At 36.8% G+C, this 19,046-nt stretch overlaps 1 protein-coding gene across 1 annotated transcript in view; it reads left to right on the top strand.

Annotated features, from left to right (window-relative positions):
• Positions 1–19,046, top strand: part of BBOX1 (gamma-butyrobetaine hydroxylase 1) — a 70,082-nt gene that overhangs the window by 38,086 nt on the left and 12,950 nt on the right. The window contains exons 4-5 of the mRNA XM_060104955.1: positions 7,122–7,227; positions 11,979–12,175. Of these exons, the coding sequence (XP_059960938.1) occupies positions 7,122–7,227; positions 11,979–12,175 (303 nt within the window). The remainder of the gene's footprint in view (positions 1–7,121; positions 7,228–11,978; positions 12,176–19,046) is intronic.

Genomic DNA, 19,046 nt, shown 5'->3' with positions numbered 1-19,046 from the left:
ATCACACAAAGAAGCATATGGATACACATTCACAAAAAGAGAAAAAGGAAAAATATATACATATATATATTTAAAAAAGAAGAGAACAACCAAATCAATAAATAAATCTACCAATGATAATAAGCTCTAAATACAAAACTAAGATAAACATAAAACCAGAAACAAATTAGATGCAGAAAGCAAACCCCAAGTCTACAGTTGCTCCCAAAGTCCACCACCTAAATTTTGGGATGATTCGTTGTCTCTTCAGGTATTCCACAGATGCAGGGTACCTCAAGTTGATTGTAGAGATTTAATCCCCTGCATCTGAGGCTGCATGGAGAAATTTCCCTCTCTCTTCTTTGTTCGCACAGCTCTGGGTGTTCAGCTTTGGATTTGGCCCTGCCTCTGCATGTAGGTCGCCCTCTGGCATCTGTTCTTCACCCAGACAGGAGGGGGTTAAAGGATCACCTGATTTAGGGGCTCTGGCTTTCTCAGGCCGGGGGGCGGGAAGGAAGGGTACAGAATGCGGGGTGAGCCTGAGGCAGCAGAGGCTAGCATAATGTATCAGCCTGAGGGGCGCTGTGTGTTCTCCTGGGGAAGTTGTCCCTGGATCATGGGACCCTGGCAGTGGTGGGCTGCACGGGCTCCCAGGCGGAGAGGTGTGAATAGTGACCTGTGCTTGCACACAGGATTCTTGGTGGCTGCAGCTGCATCCTTCGCATTTCATACCCGTCTCTGTTGTCCGCACTGATAGCCGCAGCTCACGCCCATCCCTGGAGCTTGTTTAGGCAGTGCTCTGCCTTCTGTGGGCACTCGGGGAAGGAATGCCCTCACCTCGCACACCCCAAAACAATGGTCTCTTGACACTTAGGCAGTTCCAGAGGTTTTCTCGGACTCCCTCCCAGCTAGCTGTAGCACACGAGCCCCCTTCAGGCTCTGTTCACGCAGCCAACCCCAGTCCTCTCCCTGGGATCTGACCTCCGAAGCCCGAGACTCAGCTCCCAGCCCCCGCTCACCCTGACGGGTGAGCAGACAAGCCTCTCGGGCTGGTGAGTGCTGGTCAGCACTGATCCTCTGTGCAGGCATGGTATCTATGACTGGCCATCTAGACTAGGGTGAATCTAGTAAATTAGCATTCAAACCAATTCCATGAAATACAGTGCTACCTTAACATCATAATTTTAATGTACAGAAGATTTTGATAAAATTCTTGAATAGATGAGGAAAAGTAGGGAAAGTTCTAATCAAATGTTGAGAATGACATGAATAGCTCAGTGAAAATACTTAGGCTTATTTAATAACATCTTTGGCAAAAGCAGTATTTGTACACTGACAATTACCTGCCCCAGTACAATTCCAAGCAAGTCTACACCATCAGATTTAGATGCTATACTGAGCCTGCTTCTTCTGCTTTAGAACAATCTGGTCCTGCACCTCTATTTCATTACTCCTGATAATCTGCTTGAGTTGTTTCCTTTCTTAGAACAAACTAAGAATATGTCACTAATAAGAGGTGCACAGGGCCTCCCTGGTGGCGCAGTGGTTGAGAGTCCGCCTGCCGATGCAGGGGATACGGGTTCGTGCCCCGGTCTGGGAGGATCCCATATGCCGCGGAGCGGCTGGGCCCGTGAGCCATGGCCGCTGGGCCTGCGCATCCGGAGCCTGTGCTCCGCAACGGGGGAGGCCACAACAGTGAGAGGCCCGCATACCACAAAAAAAAAAAAAAAAAAAAAAAAAAAAAAATAAGAGGTGCATGTAAGTACACCGTAATCTCACTAAGGCCGGCCCCACAAGCAGACTTTTTAAAAATGCTTTCTACACAGGCCAATGGATCATGCTTGCATTTATTTCTGCTATGTTTCATTGGAGATTTGGATTTGAGAAGGATAAGTGAAAGCTTATAGTCATAGAAGCCTTCCTGGCATGACTCATTTCTATAAGGAGGTAGAAAGGTAAATCAAATGACATTTCTAAGATTTTTCCAGACTTATGCTATAACTATTTAGAGAATGTTTTATGATTGGAACTGGCAAACTCCTTTCCTGGGATTTATCATTATATGTGAGCATAGACTTTTAGGCTATACATCCCATACCGTGCCTAAGACACTTTAGGGCTATAAAATGTTTACCATCCCCTGCCAATTAGCTCAGAGGGCTGGAGAATTGCTTTGAAGAAGCCAAGTCACAAGCCCCATCCCTGTAGAAGCCAGTTAGTGTCAAAGAAAAGATCTGTTCCCTGCCTAAAGCTTGCACCTTGAATCTCAGCCAGCTCTTGGCCACAGCACTCAGTTCATTTACCCTTGATCATAGGAGGAACCAGGAAAGAGAATGTAGATGGATCAAAGCAAAACCATCATCACTCTTGGACAGAAAATCTAAATAAAGTCATTTCCTCCTGACAGTGTCAAGAGCATCATCTTCTTAGAAGACATTATATATTCTATAATTTGATGAAATTATTCTTTTTGTATCCTTAAATCCCTTCCTATATGTAGATTATTCTTGGAATGCTAATGTTGACAATAGTCTGAACCTGTATTATATATGGACCATGGAATGACATGAACTTCATAGAGAACATGTACTTCTTGGCTATAGTCATAACAATATAATGGATTGCCTGACTCATACTTGAGTTGCAGCAGGCTATACATACCCTTTTCTCCTTTCACTAGGTCTCTTTCCAGTTCATGCCCACATATGGATGGCTCTTTAATTTTAATGAAAGTTATACCAGGCTTTCCACCCTAAATTTTAATGAGAAAAAAAAAAGAGCAAAATAGCTAGTTTCATTCTCAGTCCCAGAGAATGGGGAAGAAACCCAACTTTTTCATTTCAGATTCCTCTGCTTCAAATACATCTCTCAGACATTCACATTTCTCCTTCCCTTATTTAATTCAGGTTTCTATGAAAAATTTCAGCTCTTTCTAGAGTACTTCCCAAAGCATCATTTCCACCATGATGTTCTCCTGGCCCCAAACATTATCTCCTTGCCTTGTTTTATTTTCTTTATAGCACTTATCTCTATCTGATATTAGATTTGGTGATTACTTGTTTGTCCTTTTTGTTCCCTATTATATTACTAATGCTAAAACACTACCTGGAATAGAATAGGTTTTTTCAATATATATTTATTGAAAATGACTTAATATGAACATAAATTAACAAATAGACATTATAACAGCAATAAAATGACATGCATGTATAGTGACATCTTTTCAAATCAGCTTTAGTTTATTTTGAGACACAGCTTCCATCCAATTACCCATTGTTTCAATCTTCCAAGGAAAAGCCTTACAAAATCTGAATAATGGTTGCTTCTCTTGCCACAGAGTTGCAAGTAATCTCTAGTTATTATTTTAATTAATTTTTTTTTTTTTACGTGGGCCTCTCACTGTTGTGGCCTCTCCCATTGCAGAGCACAGGCTCCAGATGCACAGGCCCAGCGGCCATGGCTCACAGGCCCAGACGCTCCGCGGCATGTGGGATCCTCCCAGACCGGGGCACGAACCCGCATCCCCTGCATCAGCAGGCGGACTCTCAACCACTGCGCCACCAGGGAAGCCCTCTAGTTATTATTTTAATTAACTTTTTTTTTTTTTGAGGTACGCAGGCCTCTCACTGTTGTGGCCTCTCCCATTGTGGAGCACAGGCTCCGGACACACAGGCTCAGTGGCCATGGCTCACAGGCACAGCCACTCCGCGGCATGTGGGATCTCCCCAGACTGGGGCACGAACCCGTGTCCCCTGCATTGGCAGGTGGACTCTCAACCACTGAGCCACAAGGGAAGCCCCTTAATTAACTTTTTATAATGTTTAAGTCAAGCTATTTTTTGGTAATAGAGGTAAAATTGACATAACATAAAATTAACCATTTTAACATGTGCATTTCTCTGTCATTTAGTACATTGGCAATGTTGTGAAACCATTACCTCTATTTAATTTTAATCCATTTTCATCAGTGATGTTACTTTTTTTAAAACTTATTATTCATCTTGGAGTGGTAGAAAACTAACCCATTACATAGCAAAATGGTAAATAAAGGAAAGAATCAAGCATTTATCTCATCATCCCTATTTAAGCTATTATATGGGGTAAACAAATAGTAGATGAGGGAAAATGAGTCTTTTTAAAAGTATTCCAACTGATAAATAAAAAAGAAAGTATTAATTTGGTATTTCACTGTTTGGAATCCCCAATGAATTAGTGAGTCTAGCCACTGAGCACGAGCAACAAATATCACAAAAAGAAAGACATCTAGATATTCTGTGCCTTGTAATAAAAGAACACAATCACATCTATAGTTTTGTCAAAGAGAGAAGAGAGAGTCTGCCCAAGCCTCTGCATTTAGCTGCCAATTTTCCAGAAACACAGAGGACAGGGAACATGTTGAACTACACCATGAGTATACAATCTGCAAAGTTCAGGCTGTGAGGAGCTCTATAGGGCAAATTCACTAACTTCTTCAAATAATAAATTGTAAGAAGTATAGGCTAGAAGAGAAACATATAGATCAAGAGACTTAAAAGACATAACAATTGTTTTTAATGGGCAAGATTAAACATAGTGTCTTAGGATACACGTTCAGGGAATAAAAATGTAAAGAAATGCAAAGAAATGATAAATATAGAAGTCATGGTCATGGTTATTCTAGAGAAGAGAGAAAGGATGGTGACTGGGACAGGGCATATGTTTGAGCTTAAAGTTCTGTTTCTTGATCTGGGTGAAGTTACAAGAGTGTAATTAAAAATTCATTAAGTTCTCCCTAAGATCAGGAATAAGACAGAATGCTGATTTTTACCACTTATATTCAACATTGTACTAGAAGTTTTGACAAGAGCAATTAGGCAAAAAATAGAAATAAAAGGCATCCAAATGATAAAGGAAGAAGTAAATCTATCTCTCTTCCCAGGTGGCATTATCCTGTATGTAAAAAACCCAAAAGAATGCACAAAAAAGTTACTGGAGCTAATAAATGAATGCAACAAAGTTGGAAGATACAAGATCCATGTAGAAAAGTCAGTTGTTTTATGTATATCAGCAATGAACAGTCTGAAAAGGAAATTAAGAAAACAATTCCATTTATAATAGCATCTAGAAGAATAAAATACCTATGAATATATTTAACCAAGGAGGTGAAAGACTTGTAAAATGAAAACTACAAAATGTTGCTGAATGAAATTAAAGATCTAATAAATGGAAGGACATCCTAGATTAATGAATTGTAAGACATAATATAGTTAAAGATATAAGTACTAACCAAAGTGGTCTACAGAGTCAATGCAGTCCTTGCCAAAATTCCAATGGTCTTTTGGCATAAATGGAAAATCCAATCCTCAAACTGATAGGAAATTGCAAGGTGTTCTGAATAGCCAAAACAATATTGAAAAGAACAAAGTTGGAGGACTTACCCTTCCTGATTTTAAAACTTACTACAAATCAACAGTAATCAAAATATTGTGGTACTGGGATAAGGATAGACATATAGACTAATGGAATATAAGTGAAAGTGCAGAAATAAACCCATACATCTATAGCTGATTGATTTTTAAAAAGGGTACTGAAACCATTCAATGGGGTAAGAATACTCTCTTCAACAAATGGTACTAGGCCAACAGTATACCCACATGCAAAAGAATGAACTGGGACCTCTTACTCACACCACTTATAAAAAAATAATTCCAAGTGGATCAATTATAGAGCTAAAATCATTAAATTCTTAAGAGAAAACATAGGGGTAAATATTCATGACCTTGAATTAGGCAGTGGATTCATACATATAACACCAAAAACAGCAACAAATATAAATTAATAGGACTTCATCAAAATTAAAAACTTTTGAACATCAAAGGACATTCCAAGAAAATGAAAAGACAACCTACAGAAGAGGCAAAAATATTTGCAAATCATGTATCTAAGGATCTAGTATCTCAGATATATAAAGAACTCTTACAACTTAATAAAAAAGACAATTTTAAAATGGGAAAAATACTTGAATACTTTTCTTTAAAGTAGATATACAAATGCCCAACAAGCACATGAAAAGTTGCTTAACATCTTTAGTCATTAGGATATCACAAATCAAACCCACAAGCTACCACTTAACACCCACTAAGATGGCTATAAATAATTAAAAAACAAACAAACAACAGACAACAAGTGTAGTGAGGATGTGGAGAAATTGGAACCCTTGCACATTGCTGGTGAGAATGTAAAATGGCTCAGCTTTTGTGGCAAACGATTTGGTGGTTCCTCAAAAAGTTAAAGATATAATTATGACATAATTCCATAATTCCACTCCTAAGTATTACCCCCCCAAAAAAATTTGAGAACAGTTATTCAAATAAATGCATGTTCTTGAACATGTTCACATGTTCAAACCAGGAATATTCACAATAACCAAAGAGTAGCAACAGCGCAAATGTCCATCAAATGATGAATGGATAGAAACATTGTGGTATATCCATATAATAGGACATTATTCAACCATAAAAGAGAATGAAGTACTGATACATGCTACAACATGGATGAATCTCAAAAATATTATGTTAAGTCAAAGAAGCCAGACACAAGAAGTCACATATTGTATGATTCTATTTACATTAAATAGCCAAAAGAGGTAAATCCATAGAGATAGAAAGCAGATTGTTGTTTGCCAGAGACTGGAAAGAGGACAGAATGGGAAGAAACTGCTTAATGGGTAAGAGGTTTTAGTTTGGAGTGATGGAAGTGTTTTGAAACTAGATAGAAAGAGGTGTTGGTTACCAACATTGTAAATGTTCTAAATGCTTCTGAAGTGTTCACTTTAAAATGGTTCATTTCATGTTCTGTAAATTTTGCCTCAATAAATCATTTTTTCAAATGCATTAAGCTATTAAAAAACATAACCTACACCCATATACACCTCTTTATAAATTCTGCACTCTTTTTTGGAGAGGAGAAGAGAAATGAGGAGATGCTGATTCTGAAATGGTTACTTTGGACAAAGAAAGGTCAGACTCTTTTCCTGACTCATAGTCATTATGGTAATTATTTCATAAAATGAAGTTTCCATTTGCCCCATGTCTCAAGTTCATTCTAACACATTTCCTCTGGCGTAGTGACAGCCTGTTTAAACACGTTTCTTGTATTTTACAGACACACTTGGCAAGTGCAAGACAAAATCGACGCAAACAATGTGGCTTACACAACTGGGAAGCTAAGTTTTCACACTGATTATCCAGCCCTCCATCATCCACCTGGGGTAAGGTGAGCCTCAACATATTTTCCACAAGGCAGGCCAAGGACTAATATTCTCCTGCATTTTGAGCCTAGACGATTATATGTTTCACTAGCTAATTTGTCTTATGTAGATCTTTCTCCAAACACAATCCAAACTCAGAAAATCTCTGTACTTAAATCCTGAATAGCCTCATATTCCCAAGGAATAGAAGATTTTCATGTTTTTTGTTTTTTGGTTTTTTTTTTTTTACATTTCTTCATTTCTCCCTGGAAATAACTATTGGCATTTGTTGCTTTGCCAAGACATTTTACCACAGTTGTACATCTTGAGGTCTTTTTGCACATTTAGCATTCCCAAGAGAGTTAAAAGAGAAAATAAAACCAGGGAACACAATGTAGAGTTTTTCCCACAAATCACATGGCTACCATTCATATCAGTTAGCTATTGCTGCAAAAAAAAAAAAAAACAAAAAAAAAAAAAACAAAACCCACTCCATAACTTCACAGCTTAAAAGAACAGCCATTTACTTAGCTCATGTCTTTACAATTTAATCTATGTTCAGCTGGGTAGTTCTGCAGCTGCTGAGTCTGCTAGGGACTGGTTGACCTAGGTGGTAGCTGAGGTGACTTGCCCCTGCTCCATCTGATCTGTCATCCTCTCCCCTCAATCAGCAGAATGTCATCTCTGCCATGTTTTATTGGTCAAAGCAGGTCATAAGTTTAGCCCAGATTCAAGGGGTGAGGAAATAGAGGCCACCTTTTATGGGAGAAGCTGCAAAGGTGTACTACAAAGGAGTATGAATACAAGAAGCAGAATAACCCTGTCTGGTTGTGGAAATCATCTACTCTCCCAGCTATCAGATACTTCATTGAGGAGGGAGATGTTCACCATGGAACCACAAATCCTCCAGATTTTCTGGAAGCCTCCTCTTCCACTACATTGTTACAAAATTACCATTTTACTAAACCAGCTACATTTTTACAAAAGCATCATTTTGTTAAACCAAGAAATAAATGGTCAGGAAACTACCTTTGAAAAGATATTTTGTTCCTATTTTTAGAGCTAAATGAGACTAAATGAAATAGCCACACAGAAATTTATATCTTCAAAGGTAAGTGGAAATTTGGGGCAGTTCTCTAGCTAATGAAGGTGAAATGGGGGAAAATCAAAATTCCTGTGTTTTTCATCATATTGACTGGACACATTTTCCCTGTGCCTTTGTTACCCCATTGTCCTCATTAGTATTAACTAAGCTAGTCTAGTATTTGACTTTACGTGTTTATTTTGTTGATTATAAAACACCACATGATTTCTCTGAACTAAATGACAACAGTGAAATGACCCTCAATAGTCACCTTTTTGGGTAGGGATTGAGGGGAAGTCACACAATGTGATTTGTTTTAAATGTGGTCCAGAAATTTTCTAAAACCCTGAGGGTTAAAAGCCAAACTAATCAGCTCAGTTCATCTGCCAAAGACAGGTTGGAGAAGTTAAATGGAATAAAGTTTTTAAAATTAGACTAGAAAACTAGATTCTATTTGAATTTTTAAATTATCTGCTTTTTATGAGTTTACGTTTGTTTCTGGGTTAAAATTGAAAGCCTATGGAAAAGTGATTAAATGACTTCATAAATGTCCCTGAAGTATAAGGCTTGACATTTTCATAGCATTTTATATTATTTTTTCTGCATTTTATATTCTTTCAAAGAATTTTTACTTATATTGCTTTATTTGATGCCTCTTAGAATTCCTTTAAGGTAGACAGGAGCCATCATGTCTTTTTATGTTAAATGACGAAATGGTACCCAGCATGGTTAAATACTTTCACAGGGTGACATCTGATAGGGAACTTGAACTTGAAACCAGGCCTCCATCAAGTTTTTTCACCACACCATAGGGATCTTGAGTTGGACTTTCTAATTACCATAATTTCTATAAAATGTTGATTATTTATAGACATTGTCATATATTACAAACTCTTGAAATACAGGAATTGAATCTTATACTTCCATAAATTTCAAGACTTAACCCAGCACCTTGCATGTAATAGAGACTTAATAAATATGCCAAAAAGAGGTTTAAAAATGCCACAAAATTGTACCAATCTCTATCAGCAAGTGCAATATCCAAATCTAAGTGACCTGATAGGAGATTTTTAAATAAAAAATGATTCCTGAAATGTCTAGATTCTGGTAAAATAATGAATAAAATGTAGCCACCTGCTTGTGCTATTGTTTAAATTTCCATTTTAAATTATTCAGGGATTAAACCAAAGTTTGAGCTCTTTTATAACAAATAAAATAAATCAATGCTCTTTTCAGTACAGATGAAATGATCTGGATAATGAGTTACCTGTTGAGAGTTCAGTTTGATCAATTTCAATCACGTGGGGGAGGATAAGGAGACATCTTTAATGAAACACAGATGTTGCTTCCTTCACTGTCTTTGTCTGGGCCAAAAGTCACATGTTGCCATAAAGTAACATTTAAAAAGAAAATATTTTGGGTTCTGAATGACTTACATGACATCAAATTTGGTTTTATACACATCAGGCATATATTTACCTTTTGAATTCACGATGAAAATATTGTCTGGCTCCATCATCTTTTTTCTTTCATAAGATGGCATTACATGTAAATGTACAAAAGAAGATTATTAGTTGGCCTTGCCACATGTAAAAGACATCAGCTGACCTTTTTTTTTTTTAATTTGTATTTGCAATATTCTGTGACTTCATTATGGCAGAGTATAAAAGGATTTAAAGAACACTCAGATTCTCCCAAAGACAAAGTTATGCTATTGCTTTGCCTTCTTGGAGTTTGGAAGACTTGAGTTTGATATTTCCATTTCATCTTCTTTTTAATCATGCTGTTTCACCCCTCATTGACCTGGAGATGAGATAATTCTCTACAATGACTTGGTCAACTTATGCACATATTTTTTCAAGCTTAAAAAAAAAAGGCATCAGCTTAAGAACTGAACCATTATTCATTTAGATCAGTTATCTCCTAATAGCAGAAAATAAGGTATTATCAACCTGTAATGGAAGTTTAAGTTTACAAAACACATAAACACACACACCACATAATATCAAATTAGTAAGAGTACTATAAAGGGACTTCTCCTATTACAGAAAAGGAACTTGCTGTATGAGGACTTTGAAGCAAATAGACTGAGGTTTGAACATTAGCTTTGCCATGTATTAGCAGAGTTCTTACCAGCTGGCCTGTGTTTACACCTGACTCTCAGTTTCTTCATCTATATAATGGAGATGAAATTATCAAATTCTAAGGACTGTTGTGAGGAATTAATAAATATGCATTATAACATCATAATTTAAGATCAAGTATGTATAAAATTTTAAATATTGAGAAATTTTGTGTGGACTTGGGAGGAGGCAGAATTTGTGTTCTAGATCTGCACTATCCAATATAGTAGTCACTAGTCACCTATGATTGTTTACATTGTAATTTAAGCTAATTAAGTCACACTAACCACATTTCAAGTGCACAGTAGTTGTATAGGACTAGGGACTACTATATTGGGCGGCAGAGAAGAACATTTCCATCAACACAGAAAGTTCTAATGGACAGCACTGCCCTAACCATCTATGGAGATAACCAAGCCAAATAGATATTTTCCCCACTTATACTGATATCCTCCTAGTCTGAGTATTTGATTATATTTGCCTCTTCCTTTCTACAAGAACTGTCAGACACTGGTTTTTATTTTTAGTTTATTCAGTAAAGAGAAGTTTTAGTTTATAGTGTTAGTTTCTTTAAGCAGAAAAATTACTGTCTAAATTTAGGTATTAAAATTTTAGGTATTCAAAATCACTCACCCATGCTGACTTACCAAAAAGAATCATATAACCAAGGAAAACAAATCAACTCCATTCAAAAGAATATTGTTAAAATATTACTACATTTAGTTTTTCAAAATGAAATAATGTTAAACATTTTTCCCTAACTCTTAGTAAAAGTAACTAACACTCCTTTTGGTTTCTCATTCCCAGTGTATCTTGGGCTTATTCATCCTCATAGCCACATCCTTCCTCATTCCCTTATCATTATGATTGAACTACTGCATTAGACTCTCAAGTAGTTACTCTCTCACTAGTTCCCCCCCCTTAAAAAATGTACCTCTTGTCAACATCACTAGATTAATAATTTCCAACTTAGTCTTGACTACATTACTTCCATATTCAAAAGACTTTAACAATTCCCCTCTGTGCACAAGAAAGTCCAATATCTTTCATCTGACATTCCAGACTCTCCCTGATGAAATCCTAGATTATCTTTCCAGCTGGATCTACTATTCCCAGTTGTGACCCTTTACTGCAGCCAAACTTTTTGAGACCCAGTGAAGTATGCATTTCTGCATATCCATCAACACTGCCATCTGATTAGCTCTTGCCATTCCATTCTATGTATCCAAAATTTTATCCATCCTCCTTTGCCCATGTTAAATCCCATCTCCTCTGTAAAGTCAACACAGAGTGCTCACTCAAAAGATCACTGCTCTTATGATTTGTGCCTTTTGTTTACTAATGAACATTATATGCCTGTGCTCTTGTCTTCAACTGTAACAATGTTTGAACTATAAATTATTGATTACAAGCAACTTTTTCTCCCTAACCTCTTTCTCTGTTGTCACCAAAGAGACAGATATAAAAGGTTTTAATTCAATTACTTTTATGAATCTTTCCTTAAAACTGTCAAAAATGATAAGTGTATACCATTTAAAAACATAGTTCTCTGTTGCTTTTCATAGGTTCAGCTTCTGCACTGCATAAAGCAAACAGTCACTGGGGGTGATTCAGAAATTGTAGATGGATTTAACGTATGCCAAAAGCTCAAGGAAAAAAATCCTTGGGCATTCCAGATTCTGTCCTCCACCTTTGTGGACTTTACAGACATTGGAGTGGATTACTGCGATTTCTCCGTACAATCCAAACACAAAATTATAGAGTAAGTACTGTTTCTAAATGTCTCAGAGCAGTAAAACTGTTGACAGCAAAGGCTTCATTAACCTAAAGTTTAAACAACAGAAAAATTCAGTTAACTCCCGAGCTTTAGTTTTTATTAACTGTTTAATCCAGTTCTTGAATGAAAGAGGAAAAAAGAACATTATCACCATTAAAAAAACTCTTTATCAAATTCCCTGTTCTTAATCAATATAAGAAAAGTAACTAAGACTTCATGTATACTTCATTTTTAAATATAAGTTCTACGGAGTTATAATCAGTGTGATTGTATGCTAATCAGGACCCTTTCAGAAGTGAAAAAATATAACTCAAATTAGGTAGGTCCAGGAGTTTAAAAATATCATCTGATATTGATCTCTTTTTTTCCTTCACCTCTTAGCCAACATATTCTCTGTGTTGGCTTCATTTTCAGAGATAATCAATAGAAGCTCCAAGTTTTCATTGTTATTAGAGCTGGTAATCACAGCACACAGAAAACACTTATTTCCCAATAGCTAACACAAAGATGTAGATTCGCTGCTCAACATGTGTTCAAGTCTATACTGGAAGCAATCACCATGGCTAGGAAGTCAGAGAATTCTGACTGGCTGTCCCTGGATCACATGCTCATCTCTGGAGTAAGGTCAGTCTCACATGAACCAAAAGGGCTGAGAATGAAACAGTGACATCTCCCCAGACTGATGCCCAAAACTCATATGTTCCCTACACAGAATGTTTTGTGTGCTTTTTTCATTTAACATTATTTCACAATAATTTTTCAAGTATCTACAAGGGCTACACATTTATTCTCTTATATGAGAATTATCCTACAATGTATTTCTAGGACATGTTTTATTTAATCCAACCTCAGTTAATGAATGCTGGGGTGTTTTCCAATTTTATAACTGAGTTTGTATTCTTCTTTTAGGAGAAATAACCAAATAATATGAAAATAAACTCATTTAATAAATAATCAAATCCTCAGTATACTAACTCAGCTTTCTAATATACACATATGATCTTCATTTATTCATTCAACAACTATTTACTGAAGCCAGTCACTCTTCTTGGTGCTTGGGATACATCACTGGACAAAACAAAGATTCCTGCCTTCACGTAGCTTACTTTCTAACAGGGGAGGGGAGAATTAGGAATTTTAAAATAGATGAGTAAATTGCAATGAATGTTAAAACATCTTAAGTGCTTAAGAAAAAAGGAAAAGTAAGGCAGGATAGGGGAATCTGTAGAGCCAAAGACTTAGGGAGGACAAAATTTGTATCATTAAATAGTGTGTCAAGGATAAGTTTTGCTGAGTAGGCAATATTTGAGCAAAAACTTAAAGGAGTGAGGGAGTTTGTCCAGAAGATGAGCAGCTAGAGAAAACTTCCTAGGATAACCCTAAGAAGATGCTTGGTGTGTTCAAGGGACAGCAATGAGGCCAATGGGGGGATAGTATTACAAAAGGAGACCAGGTGGGGGTAAGTTTATATAGAGCCTTCCTAGTCATTGTAATAACATTAGCTTTAATTCTTAGTGAAAAAAGGGCTTGCTGGAAGATTTTGACCAAAAGAGAGGCATCTATATTTATATAAAGTCATGTACATTTTAAGTGGATCACCATGGCTGCTGTGCTGAATATAGTGTTTAAGAGCAAGGACAGAAGCAGGAAGACCAGCTTGGAAGCTTACATGACCAGAGGTCAGAGATGAGGGTAACTTGAACATGAGTGGTCCAGGTGGTGATAGCAGCAGTATGGAGAAGGGTGTGCTTGGGGATATATTTTGCATATCGAAACAGCATATTTTCATGACAGTTTGAATGACGGTGTGAGAGAAAGATGTCAAAAATAAATCCTAGTTCATAATAACATACCCTGAGAGGTAGGTCATTGAAGTGGGAAAAGGATAAACTAGCTTTTGAGATTCCCAGTTTTAACAGGACAACTTTCACTGTTTAAAAGTTAACTTAGAGGGCAGACAGCAGAAGCAAGAAGAACTACAATCCTGCAGCCTGTGAAACAAAAACCACATTCACAGAAAGATAGACCAAATGAAAAGGCAGACGATTATGTACCAGATGAAGGAACAACCTAAAACCCCAGAAAAACAACTAAAGTAAGTGGAGATAAGTGAACTTCCAGAAGAATTCAGAATAATGATAGTGAAGATGATCCAGGACCTCAGAAAAAGAATGGAGTCAAAGATCGAGAAGATGCAAGAAATGTTTAACAAAGACCTACAAGAATTAAAGAACAAACACCTAGAAAAATTAAAGAACAAACAAACAGAGATGAACAATAGAATAACTGCAATGAAAAATACACTAGAAGGAATCAATAGCAGAACAACTGAGGCAGAACAACAGATAAGTGACCTGGAAGACAGAATTATGGAATCCACTTTTGCAAAACAGAAAAAAGAAAAACAAAGAATGAAAAGAAATGAAGACACCATAAGGCACCTCTGGGACAACATTAAACAAACCAACATTCACATTATAGGGGTTTCAGGAGAACATAGAGAGAAAGGACCTGAGAGAATATTTGGAGAGATTGTAGTCAATAACTTCCCTAACATGGGAAAGGAAATAGCCACCCAACTCCAGGAAGCACAGAGTTCCAGGCAGGAAAACCCAAGGTGAAACACGCTGAGACACATAGTAAACTAACTGACAAAAATTAAAGACAAAGAAAATTTATTAAATGCAAACAGGGAAAAACGACAAATAACATACAAGGGAACTCCCACAAGGTTAACAGCTGATTTTTCAGCAGAAACTCTACAAGCCAGAAGGGAGAGGCACGATATATTTAAAGTGATGAAAGGAAAGAACGTACAACCAAGATTACTCTATCCAGCAAGGAACTCATTCAGATTTGACAGAGAAATCAAAAGCTTTACAGACAAGCAAAAGCTAAGAGAATTCAGCACCATCAAACCAGCTCTACAACAAATGCTAAAGGAAATTTTCAAAGTGGGAAACACAAGAGGAGAAAAGGACCTACAGAAACAAAAACAAAACAATTAAGGAAATGGTAATAGGAACAGAGATATCAATAATTACCTTAAATGTGAATGCATTAAATGCTCCAACCAAAAGACACAGACTAGCTGAATGGATACAAATACAAGACACATACATATGCTGTATACAAGAGACACACTTCAGACCTAGGGACACGTACACACTGAAAGTGAGGGGGTGGAAAAAGATATTCAATGCAAATGGAAATCAAAAGAAAGCTGGAGTAGCAATACTCATATCAGTTAAAATAGACTTTAAAATAAAGAATGTTACATGAGACAAGGAAGGACATTACATAATGTCAAGGGATCAATCCAAGAAGAAGATATAACAATTCTAAATATATATGCACCCAACATAGGAGGACCTCAATACATAAGGCAAATGTTAACAGCTATAAAAGAGGAAATCAACAGTAATACAAAAATAGTGGGGGACTTTTAACACCTCAATTACACCAATGGCCAGATCATCCAGACAGAAAATTAATAAGGAAACACAAGCTTTAAATGACACAATAGAACAGATATATTTAATTGATATTTATGGGACATTCCATCCAAAAACAGCAGATTACACTTTCTTCACAAGTGCACATGGCACATTCTCCAGTATGGGTCACTTACTGGGTCACAAATCAAACCTCGGTAAATTTAAGAAAATTGACATCATATCAAGCATCTTTTCTGACAATGACACTATGAGATTAGAAATCAATTGCAGGGAAAAAAACGTTAAAAACACAAACACATGGAGTTTAAACAATACGTTACTAAATAACAAAGAGATCAGTGAAGAAATCAAAGAGGAAATCAAAAAATACCCAGAGACAAATGACAATGAAAATATGATGATCCAAAACCTCTGGGATGCATCAAAAGCAGTTCTAACAGGGAAGTTTATAGCAATACAATCCTACCTCAAGAAACAAGAAAAATTTCAAATAAACAATCTAGCCATACACCTAAAGGAACTAGAGAAAGAACAACAAACAAAACCCAAAGTTAGTAGAAGGAAAGAAATGATAAAGATCAGAGCAGAAATAAATGAAATAGAAACAAAGAAAACAATAGCAAAGATCAATAAAACTAAAAGCTGGTTCTTTGAGAAGATAAACAAAATTGATAAAACATTAGCCAGACTCATCAAGAAAAAGAGGGAGAGGACTCAAGTCAATAAAATTAGAAGTGAAAAAGGAGAAGTTACAAGGGACACCACAGAAATACAAAACATCAAAAGAGACTACTGAAAGAAACACTATGCCAATAAAATGGACAACCTGGAAGAACTGGACAAATTCTTAGAAAGGTATAACCTTACAAAACTGAACCAGGAAGAAAGAGAAAATAGGAACAGACCAATCACAAGTAATGAAACTGAAACTGTGATTAAAAATCTTCCAACAAACAAAAGCCCCGGACCAGATAGCTTCACAGGACAATTCTATCACACATTTAGAGAAGAGTCAACACCCATCCTCCTCAAACTCTTCCAAAAAAATTGTAGAGGAAGGAACACTCCCAAACCATTCTATGAGGCCATAATCACCCTGATACCAAAACCAGACAAAGATACTACGAAAAAAGAAAATTATATACCAATATCACTCATAAATAAACATGCAAAAATCCTCAACAAAATACTAGCAAACAGAATGTAACATATTAAAAGAATCATACACCATGACCAAGTGGAATTTATCCCATGGATGCAAGGATTCTTCAATATATGCAAATCAATCAATGTGATACACCATATTAACAAATTGAAGAATAAAAACCATATGATCATCTCAATAGATGCAATAAAAGCTTTTGACAAAATTCAACACCCATTTATGATAAAAACTCTCCAGAAAGTGGGCAAACAGTGGGAACCTGCCTCAAAATAATAAAGGCCATATACAACAAACCCACAGCAAACATCATTCTCAATTGTGAAAAACTGAAAGCATTTCTCTAGATCAGGAATAAGACAAGGATGTCCACTCTTGCCACTATTATTCAACATAGTTTTGGAAGTCCTAGCCATGGTAATCAGAGAAGAAAAAGAAATAAAAGGAATACAAGTTGGAAAAGAAGAAGTAAAACTGTCACTGTTTGCAGGTGACATGATACTATATGTCAATAATCCTAAAGATGCCACCAGAAAACCACTACAGCTAATCAATGAATTTGGTAAATTTGCAGGATACAAAATTAATGCACAGAAATCTCTTGCAATCTTATACACTAACAATGAAAGATCAGAGAGAAAAATTAAGGAAACAATCCCATTCAGCATTGCAAAAAAAGAATAAAACACCTAGGAATAAACTTACCTATTAAGGTAAAAGACCTGTACTCAGAAAACTATAAGACACTGATGAAAGAAATCAAAGATGATACAAACCAATGCATAGATATACCATGTTCTTGGATTGGAAAAAACAATATTGTGAAAATGATTATACTACCCAAAGCAATCTACAGATTCAATGCAATCCCTATCAAATTACCAATGGTATTTTTTTTTTTTTTTTTTTTTTTTTTGCTGTACGCGGGCCTCTCACCGCTGTGGCCTCTCCCGTCGCGGAGCACAGGCTCCGGACACACAGGCTCTGCGGCCATGGCTCGCGGGCCCAGCCGCTCCGCGGCACGTGGGACCCTCCGGGATCGGGGCACGAACCCGCGTCCCCTGCATCGGCAGGCGGACTCTCAACCACTGCGCCACCAGGGAAGCCCCCAATGGTATTTTTTTTACAGAACTCAAACAAAAAATCTTAAAATTTGTATGGAGACACAAATGACCCGAATAGCCAAAGCAGTACTTAGGGAAATAAACAGAGCTGGAGGAATCAGACTCGCTGACTTGAGACTTTACTACAAAGCTGTAGTAATCAAGACAGTATGGTACTGGCACAAAAACAGAAATATGGATCAATGGAACAAGATAGAGATCCAAGAGGTAAACCCACGCACCTATGCTCAACTAAACTATGACAAAGGAGGCAAGGAAATATAATGGAGAAAAGAGAGTCTCTTCAATAAGTGGTGCTGGGAAAACTGGACAGCTACATGTAAAAGAATGAAATTGGAACACTCCCTAACACCATACACAAAGATAAGCTCAAAATGGATTAAAGACCAAAATGTAAAACCAGACACTATAAAACACTTTGAGGAAAACATAGGAAGAACACTCTTTGACATAAATCACAGCAAGATATTTTCTGACCCACCCACTGGAGTAATGGAAATAAAAACAAAAATTAAAAAATGGGAACAAATGAAACTTAAAAGCTTTTGCACAGAGTGAAATTAGTCAGAAAGAGAAAAACAAATATCATATATTAAAGCATATATGTGGAATCTAAATAAATGGTACAGTTGAACCAGTTTGCAATGCAGAAATGAGACACAGATGTAGAAAACAAACGTATGGACAAAAAGAGGGAAAAGCAAGGGGGGTGGGGGTGGGATGAATTTGGGTATTGGGATTGACATACATAAACTAATATGTATAAGATGGATAACTAATAAGAACCTGCTTTATAAAAAATGAAATATAATAAAATTCAAGAAAAAAAAGAGAAAATAAATGGTAAGATTGTAGATTTAAACATGACCTTATCAATAATGACATTAAATATATATGGGCTAAATACAACAATTAAAAAAAAGTTACCTTGGGCCTCCCTGGTGGCGCAGTGGTTGAGAGTCCGCCTGCCGATGCAGGGGATACGGGTTCGTGCCCCGGTCCGGGAGGATCCCATATGCCGTGGAGCGGCTGGGCCCGTGAGCCATGGCCGCTGAGCCTGCGTGTCCGGAGCCTGTGCTCCACAACGGGAGAGGCCTGCGTACTGCAAAAAA

The sequence above is a fragment of the Mesoplodon densirostris genome, chromosome 7 (genome assembly GCF_025265405.1).
Source record: "Mesoplodon densirostris isolate mMesDen1 chromosome 7, mMesDen1 primary haplotype, whole genome shotgun sequence".
Lineage (NCBI taxonomy): Eukaryota > Metazoa > Chordata > Mammalia > Artiodactyla > Ziphiidae > Mesoplodon > Mesoplodon densirostris.
The sequence above is the reverse complement of the archived record's forward strand: the minus strand, read 5'-3'. Positions and strand labels throughout refer to the sequence as shown.